Source organism: Poecilia reticulata, linkage group LG15, assembly GCF_000633615.1.
Source record: "Poecilia reticulata strain Guanapo linkage group LG15, Guppy_female_1.0+MT, whole genome shotgun sequence".
NCBI lineage: Eukaryota > Metazoa > Chordata > Actinopteri > Cyprinodontiformes > Poeciliidae > Poecilia > Poecilia reticulata.
Genome location: NC_024345.1, coordinates 18,357,360 through 18,379,273, shown reverse-complemented (window position 1 = coordinate 18,379,273; position 21,914 = coordinate 18,357,360). Strand labels below are relative to the sequence as shown.

At 38.3% G+C, this 21,914-nt stretch overlaps 1 protein-coding gene across 14 annotated transcripts in view; it reads left to right on the top strand.

The window, feature by feature from the left end:
• Positions 1–288: 288 nt before the first annotated feature.
• Positions 289–21,914, top strand: part of dst (dystonin) — a 112,865-nt gene continuing 91,239 nt past the window's right edge. For 10 of the 14 annotated variants that reach the window (XM_017308845.1, XM_017308843.1, XM_017308842.1 and 7 more), the window contains exons 1-4: positions 289–738; positions 930–961; positions 2,888–3,076; positions 8,132–8,348. In XM_017308845.1, the coding sequence (XP_017164334.1) occupies positions 552–738; positions 930–961; positions 2,888–3,076; positions 8,132–8,348 (625 nt within the window). In that variant the 5' untranslated portion in view covers positions 289–551. Of the gene's footprint in view, positions 739–929; positions 962–2,887; positions 3,077–7,609; positions 7,853–7,989; positions 8,008–8,131; positions 8,349–9,989; positions 10,148–21,914 lie in introns of those variants that run through there. The other 4 variants (XM_017308850.1, XM_008429813.2, XM_008429814.2 and 1 more) reach the window with 4 other exon arrangements.

Genomic DNA, 21,914 nt, shown 5'->3' with positions numbered 1-21,914 from the left:
TTTCTATGTGTTGCCTTCCCAAATTCTGAAAATGCTACAATGCAATCCCATTTTATGTATATTATTTACCACATAGGTATTTTTAGGATATGTGTACCACACTAGAAAGCCACATACTATTACCAAACAATACTGGTAGAAAGACATTCATCATTTTGCATCTGAACTGGGCTGACACAATGTGACTGACACAGATATCCATCCGACCGTCCAATAGGACAGTGTGAAATATTGCAGCGTTATCCTGGTGGGCAGGCCACTCTGCAGCAGACGCAGCGCTGCCTGGGATAAATCTGCTGACTCTCCCTGCCCCTTGTGGAAATGAAATAAATAATAAAAGATGCGCCTCTCTGCTGAGTCATGCGTTGTGCCTCACAAAAATGACATCTCTAGCCTGGACCGTCCACTTTGACCCTGTGCGTTTTGCAGTGTGATGCTCCACGTATGCCAGCGAACGTCCTCAGCCGCATCCCGAGCTCTGAGTGGCGGAAAGGCGCACAGGAGAGGAGGCAACTGTCTGGAGCAGAAGGAGCTGTCCTATATTTCGCCTTATGATGATCGCTGCGGCGTTTTTGGTCCTGCTAAGGCCATACAGTATTCAGTGTGTGCTGTTGCTTCTGCTGCTTTTGCTCGGGACTATTGCGACGATTTTATTTTTCTGCTGCTGGCATCGCAGGCTCCGAAATGGGAAGCATCCTATGAAATCTGTGCTCTCCGGTGGACGCTCCAGGAGTCGCGGTGAGTACAGCGCAGGCCAGCCGCATCTCATCATCCCTAACTGCTTAGTCTACATTATTGTGCACGCTGTTTTCTGCAATCTTGCGTTGGTAATTGACAGACATTGCAAATCTGAGAATTACCGTGCAGTTTCACACTTTCAAAGAATGTTTGTTCAAAGTCTAATGCAATATCTGTTATCTGTTCTGTAGTTGGTCTCCGAACGCATCATTTTCGATCGGAGGTAGGATAACCTTTCACATTGTTTTGTCATTAATACACTGAGTAAAGTTTGGTCAAGTAGGCCACTTCTGAAATCCAAGAGCTTCACAAAGTTAGGTTCTTTGAACTTTTACCCAGGACTGCATGACTATTTCAGGCACTGTAGATGTGCGCAATGCGCAACCATTATCAATAAATAATGTTGGCGAAGAGGTTTTGCAGTTTAAACGAATTAAGACTTTGCGTGTGCTCTCATAATTGTCAAACACGAGGTGCAACTGAACCAACAGAAAGCCTTTTAACTGTGTAATCCAGGCTAGATAAAAACCAAAACAACACATTAACCTAGATAATGTATTTTTCTCGCTTGCTTTTCAATCCAAACAAATCATGAAAATTGTCTAAATCAAGCGTGGAAAGCTGCCTTAGCCTTATATCAGGATTGCTGTGTTTTGCTGGAACTTTCTGACATGCGAAAGACGTGGTTTCAGTATCTCTGGAAAGTAAGATATTTCTGTAATGATAGTACAAACTGATGTTTTCCATCCTTATTGAAATAAAAAAGTAGGAGCTGGTTTAACATAGTAGGTCATGTTATTGAACCACCTGGGTTCAATATGAATCCCCACTGACTCAGTTCAGTTCTCATAGGGTATCATATTCAAGGACATCAAGGCTGTTGTGGACCTTCAGTGTTGTCAAATCATATCCTTTTGTCTCCTAATAAACCTCCTAGACCAAGGTGCAAAAAGCTTTATTTAAATTTTATTGTTCATTAAAAACATGTACTTAATTTTGTTTCAAGATGAATTCTAAGATTTATACAGTTTGCCCTGTTAAAATTCCACAAGCCTGTAACAAAGGACGTAATAAATGATTACATTTTTTAAAACACATGTATCCCGTACAACTCAATTTTGCAGAACACATGGAAGTCAAGCAAATATCTTTCAATAGTGTGTTAAAACAACCCTTGATGCAATTTCTACATTGAGACTTCTTTGTTATAAATCTGTAAGCATCTCACATCTTGACTTGACATATTATTATTAGTCACCTCTGCCTGCAACTTCTAAAAATCAAATATGTTCCAGATTGTTGGATCCCCTCACAGTCTTTCTGTCAGTTTTAATTCTTGACAATTAACCCATACCAGAGCTTTTCGTTTTGTCTCATGAGGTCTTTTTTTTTTGTTGATTGATGAAATTTCTCTTCATCTGTGGCTTTCAATGACATAAAAGTTTGGAATCAAATTTAAATAATATTTGGACATATTCCTAACTTTTTTAACTTTAACAAACTCTCAGTTCCATCTAAAGATAAATAGACAAAATAACTCCATATGATTTTGCTGCCACCATCATATTCCATGAATATAGTGTTTTTGTCTGTGACACGCAGTTAGTTGCATAATCCCCATCCGTCTGACCTCTTTGTGTTTCAGTATTTTACATTTTTGATTATTTACTAGCGTTTATTTATTTCCTCAGCTTTTTCACAGCCGTTTCCATTCCTGTGTGCACCTTGCTCATCCCGTCCTCGTCTCTGTGTTTGGGTCTCTGCCTGTTATAGCAGTGCAGTGTGTTTTTTTGTGCCAAACCTCCTATTTGAAATTATGGCCTAAAAATTCAAGTTAGGTCTCATGAGTCCACTACACAACGTTTTAGGAGATTTTAGAACAGCAAGGACAGGTAATCTTAATTTCAACAAGACGAGTGTCGCTGTAGTTGTTGCGGAATGTGAACTTAAGAAGACTGAATGTTGAAATCTGATCAAAAGGGGCTTCAACAAAGTATGCACATTTATGCAACCAAGTAACTGCAGCTTTAATTTTTCACATTTGGTCTGAAAAACAATTAGAACTCAGGATTTTTTTCTTCTGTGAGACGGTTTCTGTGTTGAATGTTGTAACATCTGCGCCTTTTTGACATTTCATTGTTTTTCCCAGGGTTTCAGACACAGTCCACGTCACTTAAGAAGGACCGTGCATGCCCGAGTGACGGAAGAAAAGCCCAGTCTGGTCGAGGTTCCAGAGAGTGAACCCGATGTGTCCTCGACTGTGAGAAAACGTAAAGTCAAGAAGAGACTCCCGCCAGAGTTTTACCAATCTGTGCAAGTCACTCCCACTAGAAAAGCTGTAGGTATCCTTCCCTAACGGTAACCATCATTAACACAGATGATGAGGTGGTGCAGGTTCTTTGATTTATCCTCTACTGGGGCCCCTGTGTGCTTTTGAACATTTAGGATCTTAAAAACATGTTTATTTAAAGGGCTTGCATGGGTGTGCTTTTGAACTTTGATAAGTTATTATGGGTAAGAGTTATGTGACATATGAAGATAAAAAAACTGCCATTTTATAAAATTATGAGTGATCTTCTAACATATACAACTAGCATTTGTTAGCACAACATAAAATGAAGCCCCTTCTGAATAATTTTAGGGGATATTAATGAAATAAATGCTATTTTCTTTTGAGGAACTGGGACAGATGGCTGCACAGTGGCACAGTTGGTAGAGCTGTTGCCTTGCAGCAAGAAGGTTCTGGGTTCGATTCCCAGTCTGGGGTCTTTCTGCATAGAGTTTGCATGTTCTCCCTGTGTATGCGTGGGTTTTCTCTGGGTACTCCGGTTTCCTCCCACAATCCAAAAAACATAACTTTCAGGTTAATTGGCCTCTCCAAATTGCCCCTAGGTGTGAGTGTGTGTGTGCATGGTTGTGTGTCCTGTGTGTCTCTGTGTTGCCCTGCGACAGACTGGCGACCTGTCCAGGGTGACCCCGCCTCTTGCCCGGTATGCTAGCTGGAGATAGGCACCAGCGACCCCACTGAGGGACAAGGGTGTAAGAAAATGGATGGATGGATGGAACTGGGACAGAGAGAAAAGGGTATTTTTAAGAGGAAACCAGAGTGAAACGTGTGGAAGTTTTGAGTAATAAAAATTATTGATTGAGAATCAAATTTCAAGTTTATACATTTATACAAAAAAATGTCACATAGCTTGTCATTGAAATGGTTATAGTTGTTTCTTGCCTGCTACAACTTTGCAGTTCAAATTCAAAATGATTCACTTTTACAGTGATATTTGTCCGTTTTTATTCAGTCCTCTTGTTCAAGCTGGTACCTGCTGTTAGTCCAGCCATATCTGTTCATTTCACTCCTTCAGTTTTAATTGTAAACATGATATGCCCTGCTTATTATGTGACATATAGCACAAAGGTTTTATTCTCAGCAGAGCACTTTATCTTTTCAGATTGTATAGTGAGAAAGTTAAGGAGAGACAGAATCCATCTCCTGATCAGAAAATAATTGCTTGTTTTTTTGTCCAGCTGGAAAAGTACAAAGAGCTCTAAGCATTTGGAATTATTGGGTGTGGACACATTGGTTTCTTTGGAAAGTTGGGCTTTCATCTGCTGCTTTAATCTGAAATCATTTCCTCCAGCAAGAAAATATCTTATACTGATATATCATGCCATCAAATATTTGCATGAATGCTACTTAAAAACATATTTTCACGTATAACAAATATTTGAAAAATTTCATGTATTACACAAAACTAATTACCACTTTCACAAATGTCATTCATTGGGATTTACGTGATAGACCAAAACATAGTAATGCATAATTTTAAAGTGGCTGGAAAGTTATAAAAGATTTGATGATTAAAAAAAATGTCTAATAAGTGTGGTACTTTATGGTCAATAATTTGTAGAATAAACGCTTTAAGTCTTTTGGGGAACATCTCCTTTGGTTTTGCACATCTAGACACTGAGACTTTTGACTTTTATTTGTAAATTTGCTCAAGCTCACTCACACTGAATAGAAAGCATTTGTGAAAAGCTATTCTTAAGTATTACTAAGATTCTTAGTTGGATTTGAGTCATTCTAATTAATATTTATGCTTTGAGCAAAAAACATTCTATTGCAGCTCTGGTTTATGTTTTGTGAAGGTGAACTTCAACCCTCACCATATCTATTCTGCAGTAGTTTTAGTTGTGATCTCTCTGTCAAATTTTGTGTTATGTTGGAAGTGACTAATAGTTCAAAGGAACCTATTGATCGGTGTAGTCCTGTTATTTGCTGTATGATAGCTGGAGATCACAGGGACACATATTGGTTTTTAATCATTGCAGTCTTCAACAAACAAAATCCAGCATAGATGTGCCGAAACTTTTTTTTTTTTTACATAATTGTTCACTTATTTTACTTTCAACCAAGCAATGATTTCCATAAATTTACCATAATTGTAACGTAAATGGACAAGTGGCAGAACTCTTGACCTAATTGTGCGAATAAACATTAGCAAATTTGTAAAATCACAAGAGTCCCAAGATGACCAAACATATTTTACCATGTCAGGGTTCAGCCTGAATCAGAAAAATATAGTAATTTGTCTAATTAGGCTAATTATCATCCCACCCTCTTTTGTGGTACAGTCCTATATTGTCAAGATGACAGATTTACAGTGGCCGTGTCGATAAGAACATGTCTACAGCGTTTAATCTGTTTAACTGGTCCAGACCAGTGCAAAGGAGCTAACGACAACACATTTTATTGACAGGAAGTGAAGCCGATGCAGACGTGTCTTATTTCATGTCTTGCTCTTAAAGACGTTCGCTGCCTGCATGAATCTTGTAAAAAAAAAACTAAATGTTTTACCAAATGAGCTTGAAAACTTTGTGCTTCCTTTCATGTTTTACCCGCAATGTTTTTTTCTTTTAAAACCTGCCAACCACAGAGTAGAGACTCTGCCAAGTAATAATAATCTAAAGCCACTCCCTGGAGAGAAATGAGTCATTGTGAGGTGGTTTTGTGATTTTCCTTGTATCCTTGCTTCAGCAGGGATTTTGTGCACTGTCAGATTCACTCAGGTAAATTTTCATTTACCCCTAGAAAAACAACAGATCTTAAGCCATATGTCCTTTCACTTTTTCCTATTCTGAATAAGCGGAAGTATGATCATAATATAAACGCAACATTAAGCTGCCTCTGCAGGACTTGGTTTTAATCTGATGAAACAGGAGGCAGTGATGCTGTTATTGTTAACAAAGCGTTGCTTTCATCAATTCTGCAGCATCTATTTTAAACGAGAAATGATTCTGCGTGGCCCTGTTGAAAAATTCTTCACACAAACAATTCATCTAGTCTATTTATAGATGCAAAAGAACAAAAGTGGATAGAAATGCCAAACTCCAATTTGGCAAATATGTGTCCATGAAGTCTAAAAAAAAAAGAAAAAAACATATATACTTTAACTGTTGTGGATGCACAAAAAGAAGATGTGGCTTTACTAATCTTTTAAATTTGTGGTAGTATAACCAATAGGTTTCTTTTTTGGTTGTTTTTAAGAATTTGTAAAATATTTACAAAAGTTTGAGTGTTGCTTCCATTTTTAACCAGAAATTATTATATGTTGAATGTTTCATTCATTGTATTTTATTGCATTTTTTTATTTCATCATCAAGAGAGTCTGCAAAGGGGACTGTTCACCTTACATTTATTTTTCCACTGATAAATGTTTTTCAGCATCATTTTTGTAGAGGTGCACTGATTTATTTGCACTAACTTCCTTCATTTTGGGAGGCAGGTGATCGGCTTGGAAAGCCCTCGGATTTATCTACCTCAACAAAGGTCTAAAAATCAATCACTGTTCTCTTATGTTCTCCGGACAGAGAGGTTTGACTGACAGCCCGGCCCACCAGGTCATGTCTACATGCTTGCAGTTAACTCACCAGTACCAACTCAGCCACTTATTGCTATGTTAAACAACATTCCAGGCAAAAAAAAATAATGGTATGGAATCGGCAGGTCAGTCATTTTAAAGATCGCTGATCGGTGATCGGCCAGAAACCTGCAATCAGTGCACCCCTACATATTTAAAAAGAAATGTAAGTAATAACTGTTTTTTGACTGATAACTTTTGTGCTTTTGTAATACCTGTTGAGAGATGCTTGTCTCATTTTTATTGATAGACTTTTTGATCAGCCAATAGATTTTCTTTCGAAAAGTGTCCAATTATTGAATAAAACCTCAATCTGTTCAATTTTCAAAACTTAGTAAAACAACAATAAAAACAAGAAGTTAATTATTTTGTTGCTCCTCCAAACCTCTGGGCCCGATGCTACTGCCCTGGTAAGCCCTTGTTAAAGTCCCTGATCACCAGGCAAATTGAACGTGATTGTACAAGTATATAATTCACCCAACCCTCCTCCTTAGGGATGTGTTTGCCTTTATTTGTTCTGTTGCTCAAACTGGGAGCGTCAAGGTGCAGCAGGAAATGACTACAGAAACATAGGCTTGCACCCCTTACTTTAGCCAATGAATAGCCAAACTTGAAGAATCTTAAAAGAACCAATGAATTTTGGAAACAGAAATCTTCATGTGCAGCTAAACTTTTCTCAGGTAACTATCCTATGATATAGGTGAAAAGACAAGTTAGTGCGTTCTTTGTGAGCCCTACATTTTGTTGTGGAATTGCGGCTGTCACCACTGTGAACGCAGCGTGTCTCTGGAACTTATTGTACCCTTTATGAGGGGGATGTTTACAGCCACCAGCTTCCTTTGTGTAAGAGATGGCGCTCTAACACCACCGTCAGAACTGAAGCTGCTGCTGCTGCTGCCGTTGGCTGCCCGGTATGACGCGCAGACACATGCAGTCTGCTCTCCCATCACGGTCTAGCTCAGCTCAGCCTCGACACACAGCACCCACCGGCATCATCCTCTGTCGGTCCTCAGGAGATCTTGCATCACTCCGCATCCCTGATGCTGCCTTAAGGGGGGAACAGAGTCCGGAGCATCCCTGGAAGGGTGTGGCACCCCTAAAATAAATGACTGAAGGAGGAAGCTAATGATGCCCGAATAGGATAATATATATTTTTTTCTTCTTCTTCCAGCTGACAGGTCTCCATGTATACCGTGGTAAGTCTTGGACTTGACCTGGCGGGGGAGCTAGACGCTATTGCTTTTCGTCTTGCCTTTATTTGGCTGAGTATTTTATTGTTTTGGGTCGCTGCGAACTGGTGGCCCATGTCACTCATAACATGCGCGCACATTACGCACCTTGACCAGCCATGGTGAGAAAAATGCGATCACAGCCTGGCGGTGTTTTCTGTCCTTTTAGCCTCTCATCTATGTGTTCGTGTATGTGCGTGTGTGTGTGTATAATCAAGACATTGTTCGTTTCCTTTTGTCTCACAGAGCTCTAGTTCGGGAAACCCTTCCCTGCACTGTTCCATGTCTTCCTCGGCAGACATCTCGGACGAGGATGACTACAGCAGCGTCAAATCCGGATCGGCGTCGCCGGCTCCCGGCGACACTTTGCCCTGGAACCTGCCGAGACACGAGCGGTCCAAGAGGAAGATCCAGGGAGGATCCGTACTGGATCCAGCGGAGAGAGCTGTGCTCAGGATCGCAGGTGAGGGACGCGCACCTTGTTAAGTTCGAGAGAGATCGAGAGACAAAACAAAACAAAGACTGAATGAGCAATAACGGGGTTTATGTGCGGGTATGTTGTCCGTGATGTTGTTGGTGTGCTCTTATATTTAGAATTTCCTATGGATTTTGTTTTCATCGTTGAACGTCAATGAAACAATAAGACCTTTAAGAAATCAGGTTGAAAGAAACGTGATGAAATGCATGGCGAGCTGTCTTTACTGCACCTAATCGTTTTATAGTGTTACTTTGACACCGCTTGATATCGTAAAATTGTAGACATAACTGCATCGTCCGGGCTCAATTAAAGCTCATAAAGATCTGTTCCGACAGTAAAATCCCAGTTGATAAAATAAACAGAACTTTAGTTTTGTGGATTTATGAAAGTTACAGGAAATCAGTAGCAATAAAAAGAGCAATAAAAAGTGCGCTAATAATAATGGAGCAAATTGACAGGACGCTCATTTTATCCACACTGTAAAAAAAGATTACATTAATTATTGTATTTACAAAATATTTTGTTTAATCTTCTGGACCGGTTCTGTTAATAAAAATAAATATAATAATAAAACAACAACAATTTGATTTTAATTCTGATTATTCTGATTCTCAATCAAAATGACAAATATCACACCAATCCTCTACAAGTTCTGAAAAACCCCTCAAGAATTTAAGTTTCCAAGCAAGTTGTTAAACATGTCTGAAGCAGAATCTTGGGCATAATGAGCACAACACTGTGGCCACAATCCAATGAAGAAGACAGCGAAATCTTTTGCTTGAATGTGAGCTAATACATACAGTATATTAGCTCACACTGTGAGCTAACACTGTACAAAGGTTTCTGTACATTTTACAACATTTAACAGCTGGATGGCAGTAAGCTAGTCATTTCATTTGCAGTACAGTTATTTTATTTTCAGTTGTGGCTTAATTTACTGCATCTTACGTTTCAACACTATATATTTTTTATTTACTACATGTTTGAATTAATTATATTTAGAAAAGACATATTGTGATGAGCACCTTTCCAGGTGTTTGAGATCAAAAGCTAAGTCGAGACTTGGAATTTTTTTTGTGTATGTTACATGCTAATGTTGAAAAATAAGACATTTTAAAGAAACATATTGTTAAAGGGGCATTTTCCCCTTATGGAAACCGTTTGTAAATGGCTGATGGTCATATGGTACTTTCTGCTATAAAGAAAGCAGTAGCTTTGGAAAACAATGAAAAAGCTGTTTACATTAATATTTAATGCTATCAATTTTTTTTTTTGGTTTCCATGACATTAAATTAACGTCAGCCCATTTTTTTTGTAACATTTTCTTCAGACCCTAAATAAGTCTGGTCTAATTAGACTGTGCAATATACAACAATTAAACATCCCTCAATGTTAGTTTTAATTTCAGTTCTGGGTTGGGCTGTGAACACGGACCTCGATTATTTTTTTTACAGTGCAGTCCTTCCTATCGGTCCTGTAAAGTCACAGAGGAAGCGCTTCCTATTGGTCAGACTGCAGACAAGGGAGGGCTGCAGGGCGTTTCCTTCAGAACGACAACAGCGCCGATCACTCTCCAGCCCACAGCAAACACACATGCACAGGCGCACGAACACACAAGCATGTAGAGCTACACAACGACACACATGCTGTGTCCCAGTCCGTCTCTGGTGAGCGTCCAGTTTGTGAAGCCCGGGTTATGGCTCAGTCCGCGCCGCAGGGGTATGTGCTCTCGGACGAGCAGGAATACCTCCAAGCCTACGAGGACGTATTGGAAAAATATAAAGGTAGGAGCGGATCTATAAGTCGAGGCTTTTTAAGCGATGAAGAAATCTGCCCGGTCACTGCTTGACAGTTAAGTGGCTAAATGTCAGCCTGCTCCCTTTTCCTCTCTGCTGACTGGCAGCTTTCAATGGGAAAATGGGGATATTTCCCTCATGACATCACATTAAGCTTGAATTTTAGAAACAAAAGACCAAATTCTTATTACAGTAATGCTGATCGTGATTTAAATTGATAAAAAAAGAGGAAAGGGCAGAAAATAAGAAGAAACAGTAATAATTTACATGTAGTTTGCTTGCTTAAAAATCTAATAAGCTCGGTTACTTCGTCAGAGTAAAGGTCTGTTCATTTTTGGAATTCTATAAATTCTCCTTTAATAATACACATGTGCAAAAGAATTGCACGTCTAACAATTTATTCTGTTTGCGTTGTAAAATAACTTCCAAATGAAACAAAAGATCATGCATGGCAGTTCTTGGAAATGTTTATTAGTGGTTAGAATATCAGTTAACTAACTTGTATTTGTCCTGTTTAACTAAAATGCAATTTTTTTATTACTGTAGAATATATTTTCAACATTTAAAACAGCAGAGAGCATTGTGGCGTGAACATGGAGGACATTCAGCTTACACTATTGTTCAATGTAAAGTTTGTAGTTATTCTGTAATTGCAATACATTTTAAAAAAGAAAAAAGAAAATTGAAGTTTAAACATGTACTGAAAACATTAATTGACAATATTTGATTGATTTGATCTCATTCCCCATGGTTTCATGGGGTATGAAGCCTTGTAGCTATTTGGTACAAGCTAGCAAATAGCTTCAGTTATGTTTTGCAGTAAGGTGTGGGCTAATGGGATATTAGGATGATTACATTAAGTAAAAATAACAAGGTTACATGGTATCATAGTAATGTTATCTATTAAATTACTTGTTTTGAGTGTGTTTCACATAGAACAATTACCCTCCTCATTTAGAAGTCCTTTTTTGAGTGACTAAATTGGATAGAATTATCATGGAAAAAATTATTCTTCTTGCCATTCTTTTCTTTATAAAGTAGCACAAGTACTGATAGTACTTCAGCTTGTACTACAGTCCGTTGTTGCTAGCTTGTTGGGCTAGCAGCAAGTGGGGTCGAGGCAGCACTCTGCTGAAGTAGTTCATTCTATTTGTCACCAGTATTCAGTGAATGAAGCCTCCTTACTAAATCATAGACACACAGTGCTGGGTGAGTCATTAGCATGACCAAATTAGTTACAAAGTGGATTCAGGACAAGTGATTATTTTTGGAATGACCATCACAACATTAGCTGGTAAATTAGTTGGGCTAGCTACAGGTATGCTTTATATCCAGAGAAGGCACTTCATTTCGATTCAGAACATTCAACCATATGAACAGTAGGACAAAAAAAATCTGTTGTAAACCTTGCAAACTTTCAGTACTAGTAGACATCCCTATTTGTTTGGTTGACTTTGGTTTTACAGAGATAAAATTCATTGCGTGGTGCTGTTATGACCTGTGAAGTCTCCTATGTTAGGCAGTACAATATCTTATAGCATGGCTCAAAGTCATCTTACATCAGTAGCTCATGTCACTTCACATTGCCATGCCTTTTTGAGAGCACCACATTAATTAGAATCATTCCATCACCGATTCGAGCACCACTGTGCTTGGGCTTGGCAATATCAGACACATGTATCCTCAGGTCAGGCCTGAAGACGCAGAAACGGGCTAAATTCAAACTGACAGCGGTGGATTTTTAACTCTTTGTGTCTCAGTAAAACGCAGACTAAGTCAGGAGAACAATAGGCAACAAATGCCGTGCTCGTTTGTGAATACTCAGCATATGTGTGCATGTTCTTTCAGCTGTTGAGGATTTTTTTGCCAGTAGGCCCAATCAGCTGTGCTGGAAGGTTTAATCGCTGTGAGTGGGCTCTGAAGGAGTCATATGATGGAGCATCATTAGGAATCTGTAGCTGTTGTCTTCAGGCAGATGGGCTGTGACAAATAGAAAGCTTACTTATTTCCTGTGTTTTCAGCCGTTTCAGCCAGTCTGCGATCGGTTTCCACATGTTATGGACAGATTTTTGGGAATTTTTTGTCTTCCCACCAGCTGTTGCATGAACGATGAATTTTTTACTGAAGGGTAAGGGCACATTTCCAAAAATAATGATCATTTTATAATTTTACAGTTTACTGTATCCAATGTAGTCTTACAGTGGCAGCGTCCTTTGTGATCTGTGTTCACCTCACTTTATGCTAAAATAAGTTTTGATTAATTGTATAATTTTCTGTGATGTTTAAGCCATTGATGCTGCAAATTAGATCCACTGTGAGCTGATAATTTCTTTTTTCCCAATTCTGAGTTTCCTGTTTCCATCTACCCAGGTTACAGATTACCCCATGAAGGAGAAATTGAAGTTGGAGGTTTTTAACATTTATTCACTAGAGAGTTAAGGAGTCAATGAACAGCCTGTTTGAAGTGATACATTAATTATAAGGTTAAAAATGCTTTAGTTTTGACGGTGGCGCAGAGGTATTTAAATAAAAACATTCACTGAAGTTTTATATTGACACATTTGCCTTTGCAGAGTTTACTGGTTTCTGTAATACTGTAAGAAATGAACAACAAGCTGAGAAATGTGTCTTGGTTGCCTGTGTTAGTCTACTGTTAAAAAAAATATCAACATATATCCTTTTAAAGTGTTCTTTTCGTGGTTACTTGAATCATTTTCTATCTAAACCGTTATCTAAACCCTTGACAACATTGTTGTCTTTATTATTACCTAAAGCTAGCTTGACCTTTATTCAGCTACATAGAGCCTCGAGCTTTGCTCCTTGTGATGCATGGAGAATCAATGGGATGCTTTTTAAAAGTAAAATCGGCAGCAGTAACCAAGCAAACAAGCCAGTAAACAAAACAGTTGTAGGGACAGTTATAAAACAAGAGGTGGTTTACTTCAACCTTACAGAGACAAATACATTTCTATGTTTAAATGTTCGCTTTTAGGTTATTGAAACCAAAAATATCCTTTTTTTAAATTAGGTATTTAGAGGTATTTATTTGTGATTTTTAAAAACATCCAATACAGATCAATTTGTAAAATTTCATAACTAATATTTCTTGTAGATTCCAGCTCTGAGTAGGTCAGATAAAGTCTATGTTGTGCTACTAACAGGCCTTCACAATTGTATCGCAGTTATGTGGCTATTTTTACGTCAGATTGTGCAATGTGCCATAATTATTGCAAAGTTAGGGATTCAACAGCTGTTGGCTAAAATATAATTTTAAAATATAACGGGATCTCACTGAAATAGATCTTCACATCTGGCACAGATTACAGTCCAAGAGAGTGCTGAAAGCACACACGAGAGAGACAGAAGGGAGGAAAATCTGGATTTATTGTGATCAATATCAATATGTACTTTTTGTATCACCATCTCATGATTTTCACATATAATGCAGCCCAAGAGTTGCGCTAATCCTGTTGCTTACATGTATTTATCTTTACTTTTTTGCCTGTTCAAGAAATTGTTGAACACATTTTTCATTTAAATTTATTTTAATAACTGGAGAAATTGGCAAAATTAAAAATTATAGATCCATGGAGTTCTACACTGTATTAGACTTTGAGACTCCTTTCATTGAATGCAGATCACAAATAGTCCTTCATGGTTCAGTTGCTGAAATAACATACTTATGCAGTTTTGTGTGTTAATAATACACCAACTAGTGTTGAGAGGTAAGGCGGGTTTCTTGGACAAAAGATTGGAAACTTTGGGAATGGGTTAAAGGAATGGCTTCTTAGGCACACACAACAGCCATGTTGTATTTTAAATGGGAGCGTGCTGTTCTAGCTGAGCCTGCTGGGTAGGCCGTCAAACATGAAGGGGCCATTTAAGTTTCACAACAGTGGATTTTGCTCTGTCATCACAGTAGATTAAATGGATCAGTCAGTAGTTTTTGTTTTCCAGTTTTTAGATGGTGTTTGGTCTCGGTGGTCTATATTTCTTAAACCCGAGCAGCCTATGTTTTGGTAATTAAGAGCAGCAAGCTCTATTTGTTTTTCTGCCGTCAAAGCCCAAATTAGTAAGTAATTGCTTGTGATGGTTGGTACAGCAAAGTAATTATAATTTGCACTTATTTCTTCAAGGTTTTCCCTAAACATTAAACTGTTTAATTTTCTAAGAAAGGAGAAAACTCAACTTATAAAGAATACAGATTTTCTTTTGTTTTCTTTTTGCTTAGCAGCAAAATTGATCAAATCTTGATGTCCACACAGCATTAGCCATTGTTCATCTAGCTCTAAATATCCTGCTGTGTTGTAGGGTGTGGTCTGCAAGAGTATCTGAGGCTGTGCTGTCTGTAAATTCATTTATTCAGCATTATCAGCTAAAAGACCACTGAAGATTCTTAAAGAATATCTCAATATGACTAAACCAAGCCTTTAATACCTTCATAATCTCACACAGTGGGGAGTCAGATAATATTCAGTTTTTTTCTGCACAGTCACTGCCTTTGTCCGGCCTCCTGGGCTCAGCCCTGCCCCTCTGCTCTCTGTTGACAGCCCACTCATCACATTCACATGGCCCACTGGCCCACACATAGACTGCAGGCCTCCTCTGTCTACGTTTGAACAAAAGGTACATTGTTTTTATGGGAGCATTGTCCAAGACTTATGTCCTGCTTAGTTGGGTGAACCTCTTTGTTAGGATGTTTTATTACAATTTCAAACTAAATGAATTTAGGTACACTTTGGAGATGGACAGTACCAGCAAAGTGGCTAATGTCTCGTCTGAGTCTCTGGTATTCCCAATTACTGAAGACTAGCTCACTTTCTATTCAGGACATGTAATGGGGAGGTGCAGCGAGGCTTAGACTAAACTGTATTTTGTAGACGGTCAAATTAATGGTTATAAATACAGCATAATTGTAGGAACTTGCACTACTTCCTGAAAGGTGACATCATCTGGGAGGTCACTCCTGGTGTTGCCCAGTGGAGTTTTGACTCTAAATGACAGCATCTGTCATTCAGCCAGTAGTGGATTCTGCACTACACTTACTCAAAGATGTATTTATGCAGAAACATTGATCAAGCATAACATTATGACCACCAGGCTAATGGTAACAGCTTTGGTGAGCACATCACACATGTTCTGTTGGCGTGAGATATGAGTATTTGGTGGACAAGTGAACATCTCAAACTCATTTTGTGCCAATTTGTGCTTTGTGCTAGTGCAAATGATCCTGCTGAGTGAGACCTCAGCCGTCCGGGGCCAGCATGATCGCTCTGTCACTTTGCAGCCTCGCAACCAACAAGTTGTGATCCACTGTGTATTATAATGCCTAAACAACTTAGCTCTTGTCATACTCACTCAAATTCTTCAGCCTTCCCTTTCTTCCCCAACAGGTCAACTGTGAGAACAGGTTAATCACCTGTTTTCTAACGTATCACTTCCACTAAGGGGTGCAAACATAAAGAAATTAATAGTCAAAGGTCACAATGTCATTCCATAATGATGTAGTTAGATTTTCCTTGGTTTGCACAAGCGGTGGATTAGGTTTAACAAAGAATGAACATATAAAATCTGTGTGTTTATTGTAATTGCTGATCGCAATATACTTCAATTCTGACTGGAAACAGTGAATGCAGGACAATAAATACTTTGATCTGTTGCTTATTTTTTTCTCAGTAATTTTACAATGGCGAGATGAACTGGTTCTATTTAACTGTTCTCTCCAAGATATCCACTATATTTACCTTTAAAAAGGTTAGATGTTCTGATCTTGCAGAATGCAACACTACTGTATCCCTGAGATGTTGTATAGAAGGTTATATAAACTATGCCTGCACTGCAGTCCCATGCAGTTGCATCATATCAATGCCCGAGAATGATGCATGCTCGCTGTTGTATTTGTATGCTGTCATGGTGATGGGAAGACCAGTATGACTGGGCCTCATACCACAGCTCTGTTTAGCTCCTCTTACATGAGATCATCTTGTCCCTCCCCTGACTCATGCTCTGCAGCCTTCCCTCACCCTCTCCGGCACCACCTCCTGTCTCTGTCCAGAGAGACTGACAAACTGACTTCCTTTCTTTATTTTTATGATTTTGTCACTGCTAAATTAGGAAGTTTGTTTTGAGAAGCATGTGAAATTTCTTTTTCTTTTAACTGGATTTAAAACCCAAATCTGGAAGGAAAAAAAAAAAACATCAAACAGATTAAACAAATACTGTTCTGGCACGTTATGAATGAACTTATTGTTGCAGTCGTGTGGAATTGGGGTCCTTCTGGTGGCTTAGTAGGATAAAATTAAGCTGTTGTCTTCCTTCAACTTTCAACTTGGTTTATATCTGTGGGTGCCAAAATGAGTTTGAACTTGAGATTGCACTCCGACTTTAAAAGTCAGGCTTCCAAATGTTTCTGTGAGGAATGCCAAAATGTAAAAAAATCACACAATTTGAACTCCCCATTGTAAATCTTGAGAGGCTGCCTGAAAGGAGTAAGTCTTTGTTATGTTTACTTATCACCTAACTGAGAGTATTTTACTTTAAAATGGCATATTCACATCTGCACATATGAGGGTTAATGATGGCTTTGTGTTGGTACTCATGTGTGTTGGTCAGACAGCCGTGTTTATTGCATCCTTCCAATCCTACATTTATCCTTTAAAACTTATTTTTGAACTTCAGGCAATATTTATGCTTTAAATAGAGTATGTGCAGTCATTATTGGACAGTAAAGTTTTTTTTTCTTATCTTTTGTCTCCAGCAAAGGGGAAAAAATACTCCTTTGGCTGCTTTGAATGCTGACAACCTGTTTCAATTACAGAGCTGTTCCAGTCACATAGTTGTGATGCTGCCCTACCTTTTTGAGAAGACGGCAGTTTCTCACTCACAAGGAATGTCAGAAATGTATTGACAAGTATCTCACCATCACCATCAGTCTTGTGCTTGTTGTTAAAAGTTCAACAGAAATACTTTTTTTTTTTTTGCCACTTTTAAAAATGTGATGAAGTAGCCATATGGTGAAAGTCAGAATGTGTTTGCTGGTTACTGGTACCAAAGTTTATGTAGGTTCATTTAAGAGAGTTTGCTGAATGGACCAGGGATTTATTCTGCAGTTTAAAAGATTACATAAACGTGTGCTCCCACCTCCTCACACCAGTGCTACATAAAGCCAGTTGTTCATGCATCTTCTCTTGGTTCCTTAAAAGACAAATTTGGTCAGCTTATACAGTAGAGCTTAATTACATTTTTAAATTGTCCAGCACAATAGTTCTTTCAAATATTTGTAGGTTTTCATTATTTAAACACAACAAATACATTTGATCACAGATTTTGGCTCAATAATGCTGGTGAATCTTTGTCCTTATCCTTGACATTAACGTAAAAAGCTTTAGTTTAGTCTGTATGTTTTTGCTTCCCTGTAATACAAGGTCAAGAGGATTATGGAGGCTGGATTTTGATTGCAGTGACTTTTGGATTCAGTTCTGCTCAGACTGTGAGGATTTTTAACACAGAGATGCCAAGTGGCGTTAAAAAGACATCCGTTTATCTTCTATCCTATTTAAACAAGCTTGCACACTTACGTTCTGCAGGTTTAGAGTACAACACATGAAACGTATATAATTGTATTAAGCTTTATGATAGTGTGAATAGTCTGCAATCAAGGTTCAAAACAGGCTTTCAACCCTTTTTTCTCCTTTCAGTTATACAAGCAGTTTTCCATAGTTCACATTAGGAAATGAAGGATGTCACCTAAGTGGCGGAGATTATGTGGCTTGCAGTTGGAGGGCCAGCATAGTTTAGGGTTGTGGTTATTTATAGCCATGCACATGTGCTTTTGCTACAAATAAGTGTCTGAGGCAGCCAGTTTGAATGCTGTGGTGGTCTCTCAGGAGGGGCTGTACCTACACCGACTATCAGCAGCAAATATTCAGCCAAATATGAGATACGATACTTGCAATAGCTTGGATAAAGCTGTCTTCTGCAACATTTTATGTTGGTTATCATTACGAGCACTTCCATAGTAGTGTGTTTCCCCCTTGCTTTAGCAAAAAACACCCACAACATCCATTCCACTTGACCCCTGAAGGTGTGTTGTGTTACCTGGTGCCAAGTTGTTAGCAGCTGGTTTCTTAATGTCTCATAAGTGGTGAGGTCAGCCATCATGTATGGTTGTAGTCCTCAATTCGCCTCACCATTTTCTGCCCAAAGGGAATATCTTTTCCCTATTGTTACGTCCACCAAGGACACAACATATTTAGGACACGAGAGGTGAGGGTTTAACAAAATGTTTATTTATAAATTTTCTTCACGTTGATTTTCTTAATTCAGCTTCCTCTGATTTTCTGCGAAGAAAATAATGTTAAGACCCTCAAATCCCGTGTTCCCAAAAGTAAAGAAAAAACAAAACCCCAAAAGTATTAACATAAAGTTGGACCTGGTGAGCCGATCAAACGGAACAAAACGGTACAGCAGGGGGCCAACCCTATACAGGGCCGTCGAAGCCCCTACTGGTACCGGACTAGAGCAAAAAGAGAATCTAATCAAAAGAAAGATCGAAAACAGGACAACCGGTCCCACCRGGCCAAAATCACAAGAAAGACAAACAAAAGCTAACAAAAATACCGCATGGCTGGCTGGAGAGTCAGCTGCGGCCCACAGCGACTGGACGTGCGCGCACCGCACGGATKGAGCAAGTGGGACGAGCGGAAAAGGCGGAGCTCGGAAAGGATGATGGCGCTCCCAACATGCCGAAAGCCAGCCTATTTATAGGCGGACMAACAGCGCCACAAATTAACATAATTACGTGAGCAAAAATGAATTTATCCAAACTCCAAAATAGATTAATAACAGGTCATTCAACTAAAATCTATAAGAAAACAAGGAAAAGAAATAGTCAAGAATAATAATGTGCCCGCAGCACATAACACCTATCCACTGCCAATAGAACCAACAATGGGCTTGTGATCATCACAGCTGAACAACAGAGCAATGGAAGATGTGGACCTAATTTATTTACATCATGTGTGCTGCTTATCTGGTCAAAACATGGCATCAGAATTTGCTATGGCAAGAAAGCAAACTGGCAGAAACAGTGTGATGCTTTGGGCGATGATGTTCTGCTTGGAAACCTTGGTTTATGCCATCTATGGAGATATCCCTTGACATGTACCACCATTCTAAGCATTGTTGGAGGTCATGTACTACTATTGTGAAAGAAATTGTGATTTCAATGCAAGCGATACAAAATAAATGATATCTTTAAGATACTAATTGTATTCAGTATCGATATTTCACTTTGGCACAGTTTTGCACAAATGCGTTGCAAACAAACCAACACTTAGCCTCTCCCTTTCAACTGAACACAGATTTGCTGATGATCAAACTGTGCGCCTCTACAGGAAGTTAAACACCAACATGACGAGTACTTCCAGAGAAGAAGAAAATTTGCGATCCTCTTTGGTTAAAAGACAAAAGCAAAAGTGTAGTTTGGGGGTATTTTGCCTATGAAGGACAGACAGAAAAAGGCGAAGGATGTTGATAAGCTCTTAAGTAATCAGTGCAGCAGTGTTGGCCACAAAGAAGTCTGTAGTGGTACTAGACTTCTTTGTGGCCAACACGGTCTGTAGTGGTATTAGTACCACTACAGACTTGGTAAATCATCTTAAAATAACCCACACTGTAAGATAATGAGGAGTAAAAAAAAAAACAGTAATTATAATGGATAGCACAAGTTAATGTTTGTTTGGAGGTTGGTGACCTCTTGATATCCTCATTATGGCTTTGACCTTTTACGGGTGGGAACTATGAAGTGGGGAAGGGGTAAAACAACCTCCATCCTTTCATTACTGCACTGTTAAGTATTTAAGGGATACAGGGTTGGAATTTTGTCTTAAAACTGTTTTATCTTCTTTTTTTTAAAAGACCCACACCAAAGCTGACAAAGATAAACCAAAAATGTGTCAGAGTCTATGTGAACAGCCAAACTTTTTAAATAAATACTTGATATGGTGGTAAAAATGGTATCAAGTGTTATGTATTTTTCTTACTATGGGCATCGAGTTTGAAATCATAGTGCTGTTACAACTCTTATCATACACACCCTTTCAAGACAGGCATATTCCTTGGTGGTAGCAAGATTATTTTGGCTTTAAGCAAAAATGATTTGAGGATCACAACAACTAGTTTTTAAGTGATGACTAAAACCTAAATTTTCCTCTGATTTTAAAACAATTGACCATGTGTTACAAACAAGTCTGATATGCTTGATATTTGTTTTTGAGATGGAGTGGGAGTCTGGTAACAATTGAACATAGCACATGTCCATAGGTTAAAAAAAAAAAAAAGCTTCTGGAAAGGAAATTGTTATTATGTTAAAGCAAGACATCTTGGTCACTTATAAAACTGCTAGTTGTAAACATCTGATTTGTGGAGTGATTATAACAATTTCATCTTGAAATATCTCTTAAAACACAAATATTGTGAAGCCACATCTCTATAATCTTTAATAGTTTTTTTGAATTTCTTTTATATGGAAGACCTTTATTTAGCTTTTGGAGTTCAATTTTTGTTTTCATTTGGTTGTTTTGTGTTTTATGCTAAACCTTTATATTGAGGCTGATATTGATATTCAAAAGCTTTGACTGCTGCTGAAACTCAATAGAAATTAAATGGAATTTTGCTCGAAAGGTGTAATGTTTGCTGAAACAAGCAAAATAATGGAAGCTTTGACAGTTAACAACTGAATTGAAGCAAACTTGTTTAGCTGATTCAATCAGTTGAGAGAAACACTGGGTGGGCAGCTAAGTACCAAATTGTTTGCTCACTGATTTTGTAAGATTGGATAACTATAATGTGTGTGATAAAGGTGCTGAGGTTGTGTGATAACAGATAATTAAGGGAATGATCACATTACTTCTCACCTTGGCACTGTTTGGTATCATATCTTTGTTAGTTTGATATGGTCCCCATTCTGTCCACTTCATGGCCAAACATTAAATGACCTTTATTCATTTGGAGAATTACCAAGGATCCTGTTTTTTTATTCTTAGAAGATCCTCCAGAGGGCACCACAATATAAATCTTCCTTGAATATTTTTCTTGGAGGCGCAGGTTAACTCTTCTTCATTTTTTCTGGTCCACAATATATTGTATTCAGACATTCAGGGTAGAAATAATAATGATAATAAAATATCTATTACCGTTATGCTATCTCATACCAGCTGATGTGTCCGTGTTTGTCATGAATCTATCAGAGTGTGTGTGTGTGTGTGTGTGTGTGTTATCAGTGAACTGTTAACATATGAAGCATGGTAATCATTACTGTTTCTCTCCTTGATGGTTTATTTTTCTGACCTGATCTTTGATCTGAGCTGGGCAGTTTCCTGGAATACGTTATTTCCTTTTTTGGATGAATTTTTATGTAATGCTGTGTATGAGTCGGTGTCCCTCTTCAGTCTGAGCAGCTTTCCCCATCTGTGGTTCAACTACACGATGATGTAAGGATCAGCGATGACACAGCAGAACTGCTGAATGTCTGGCATTTTCCTTAGATATCTTATATTTTCTTGAGCTTTAGCAATTTTTGGTATTTTATTTGTGATGTTGGTATCTAACCCTCAGTTTAATTGACTTTATTGTAACATAACATTTATATCAGATTCAATTTCATTTATCAAAATCAAATAAACATCATAACTTATAAGTCTAAAGTATTTTATCTGAAGATTAATCTAATGCTTTCACTTAAAAAGAAGAGTAG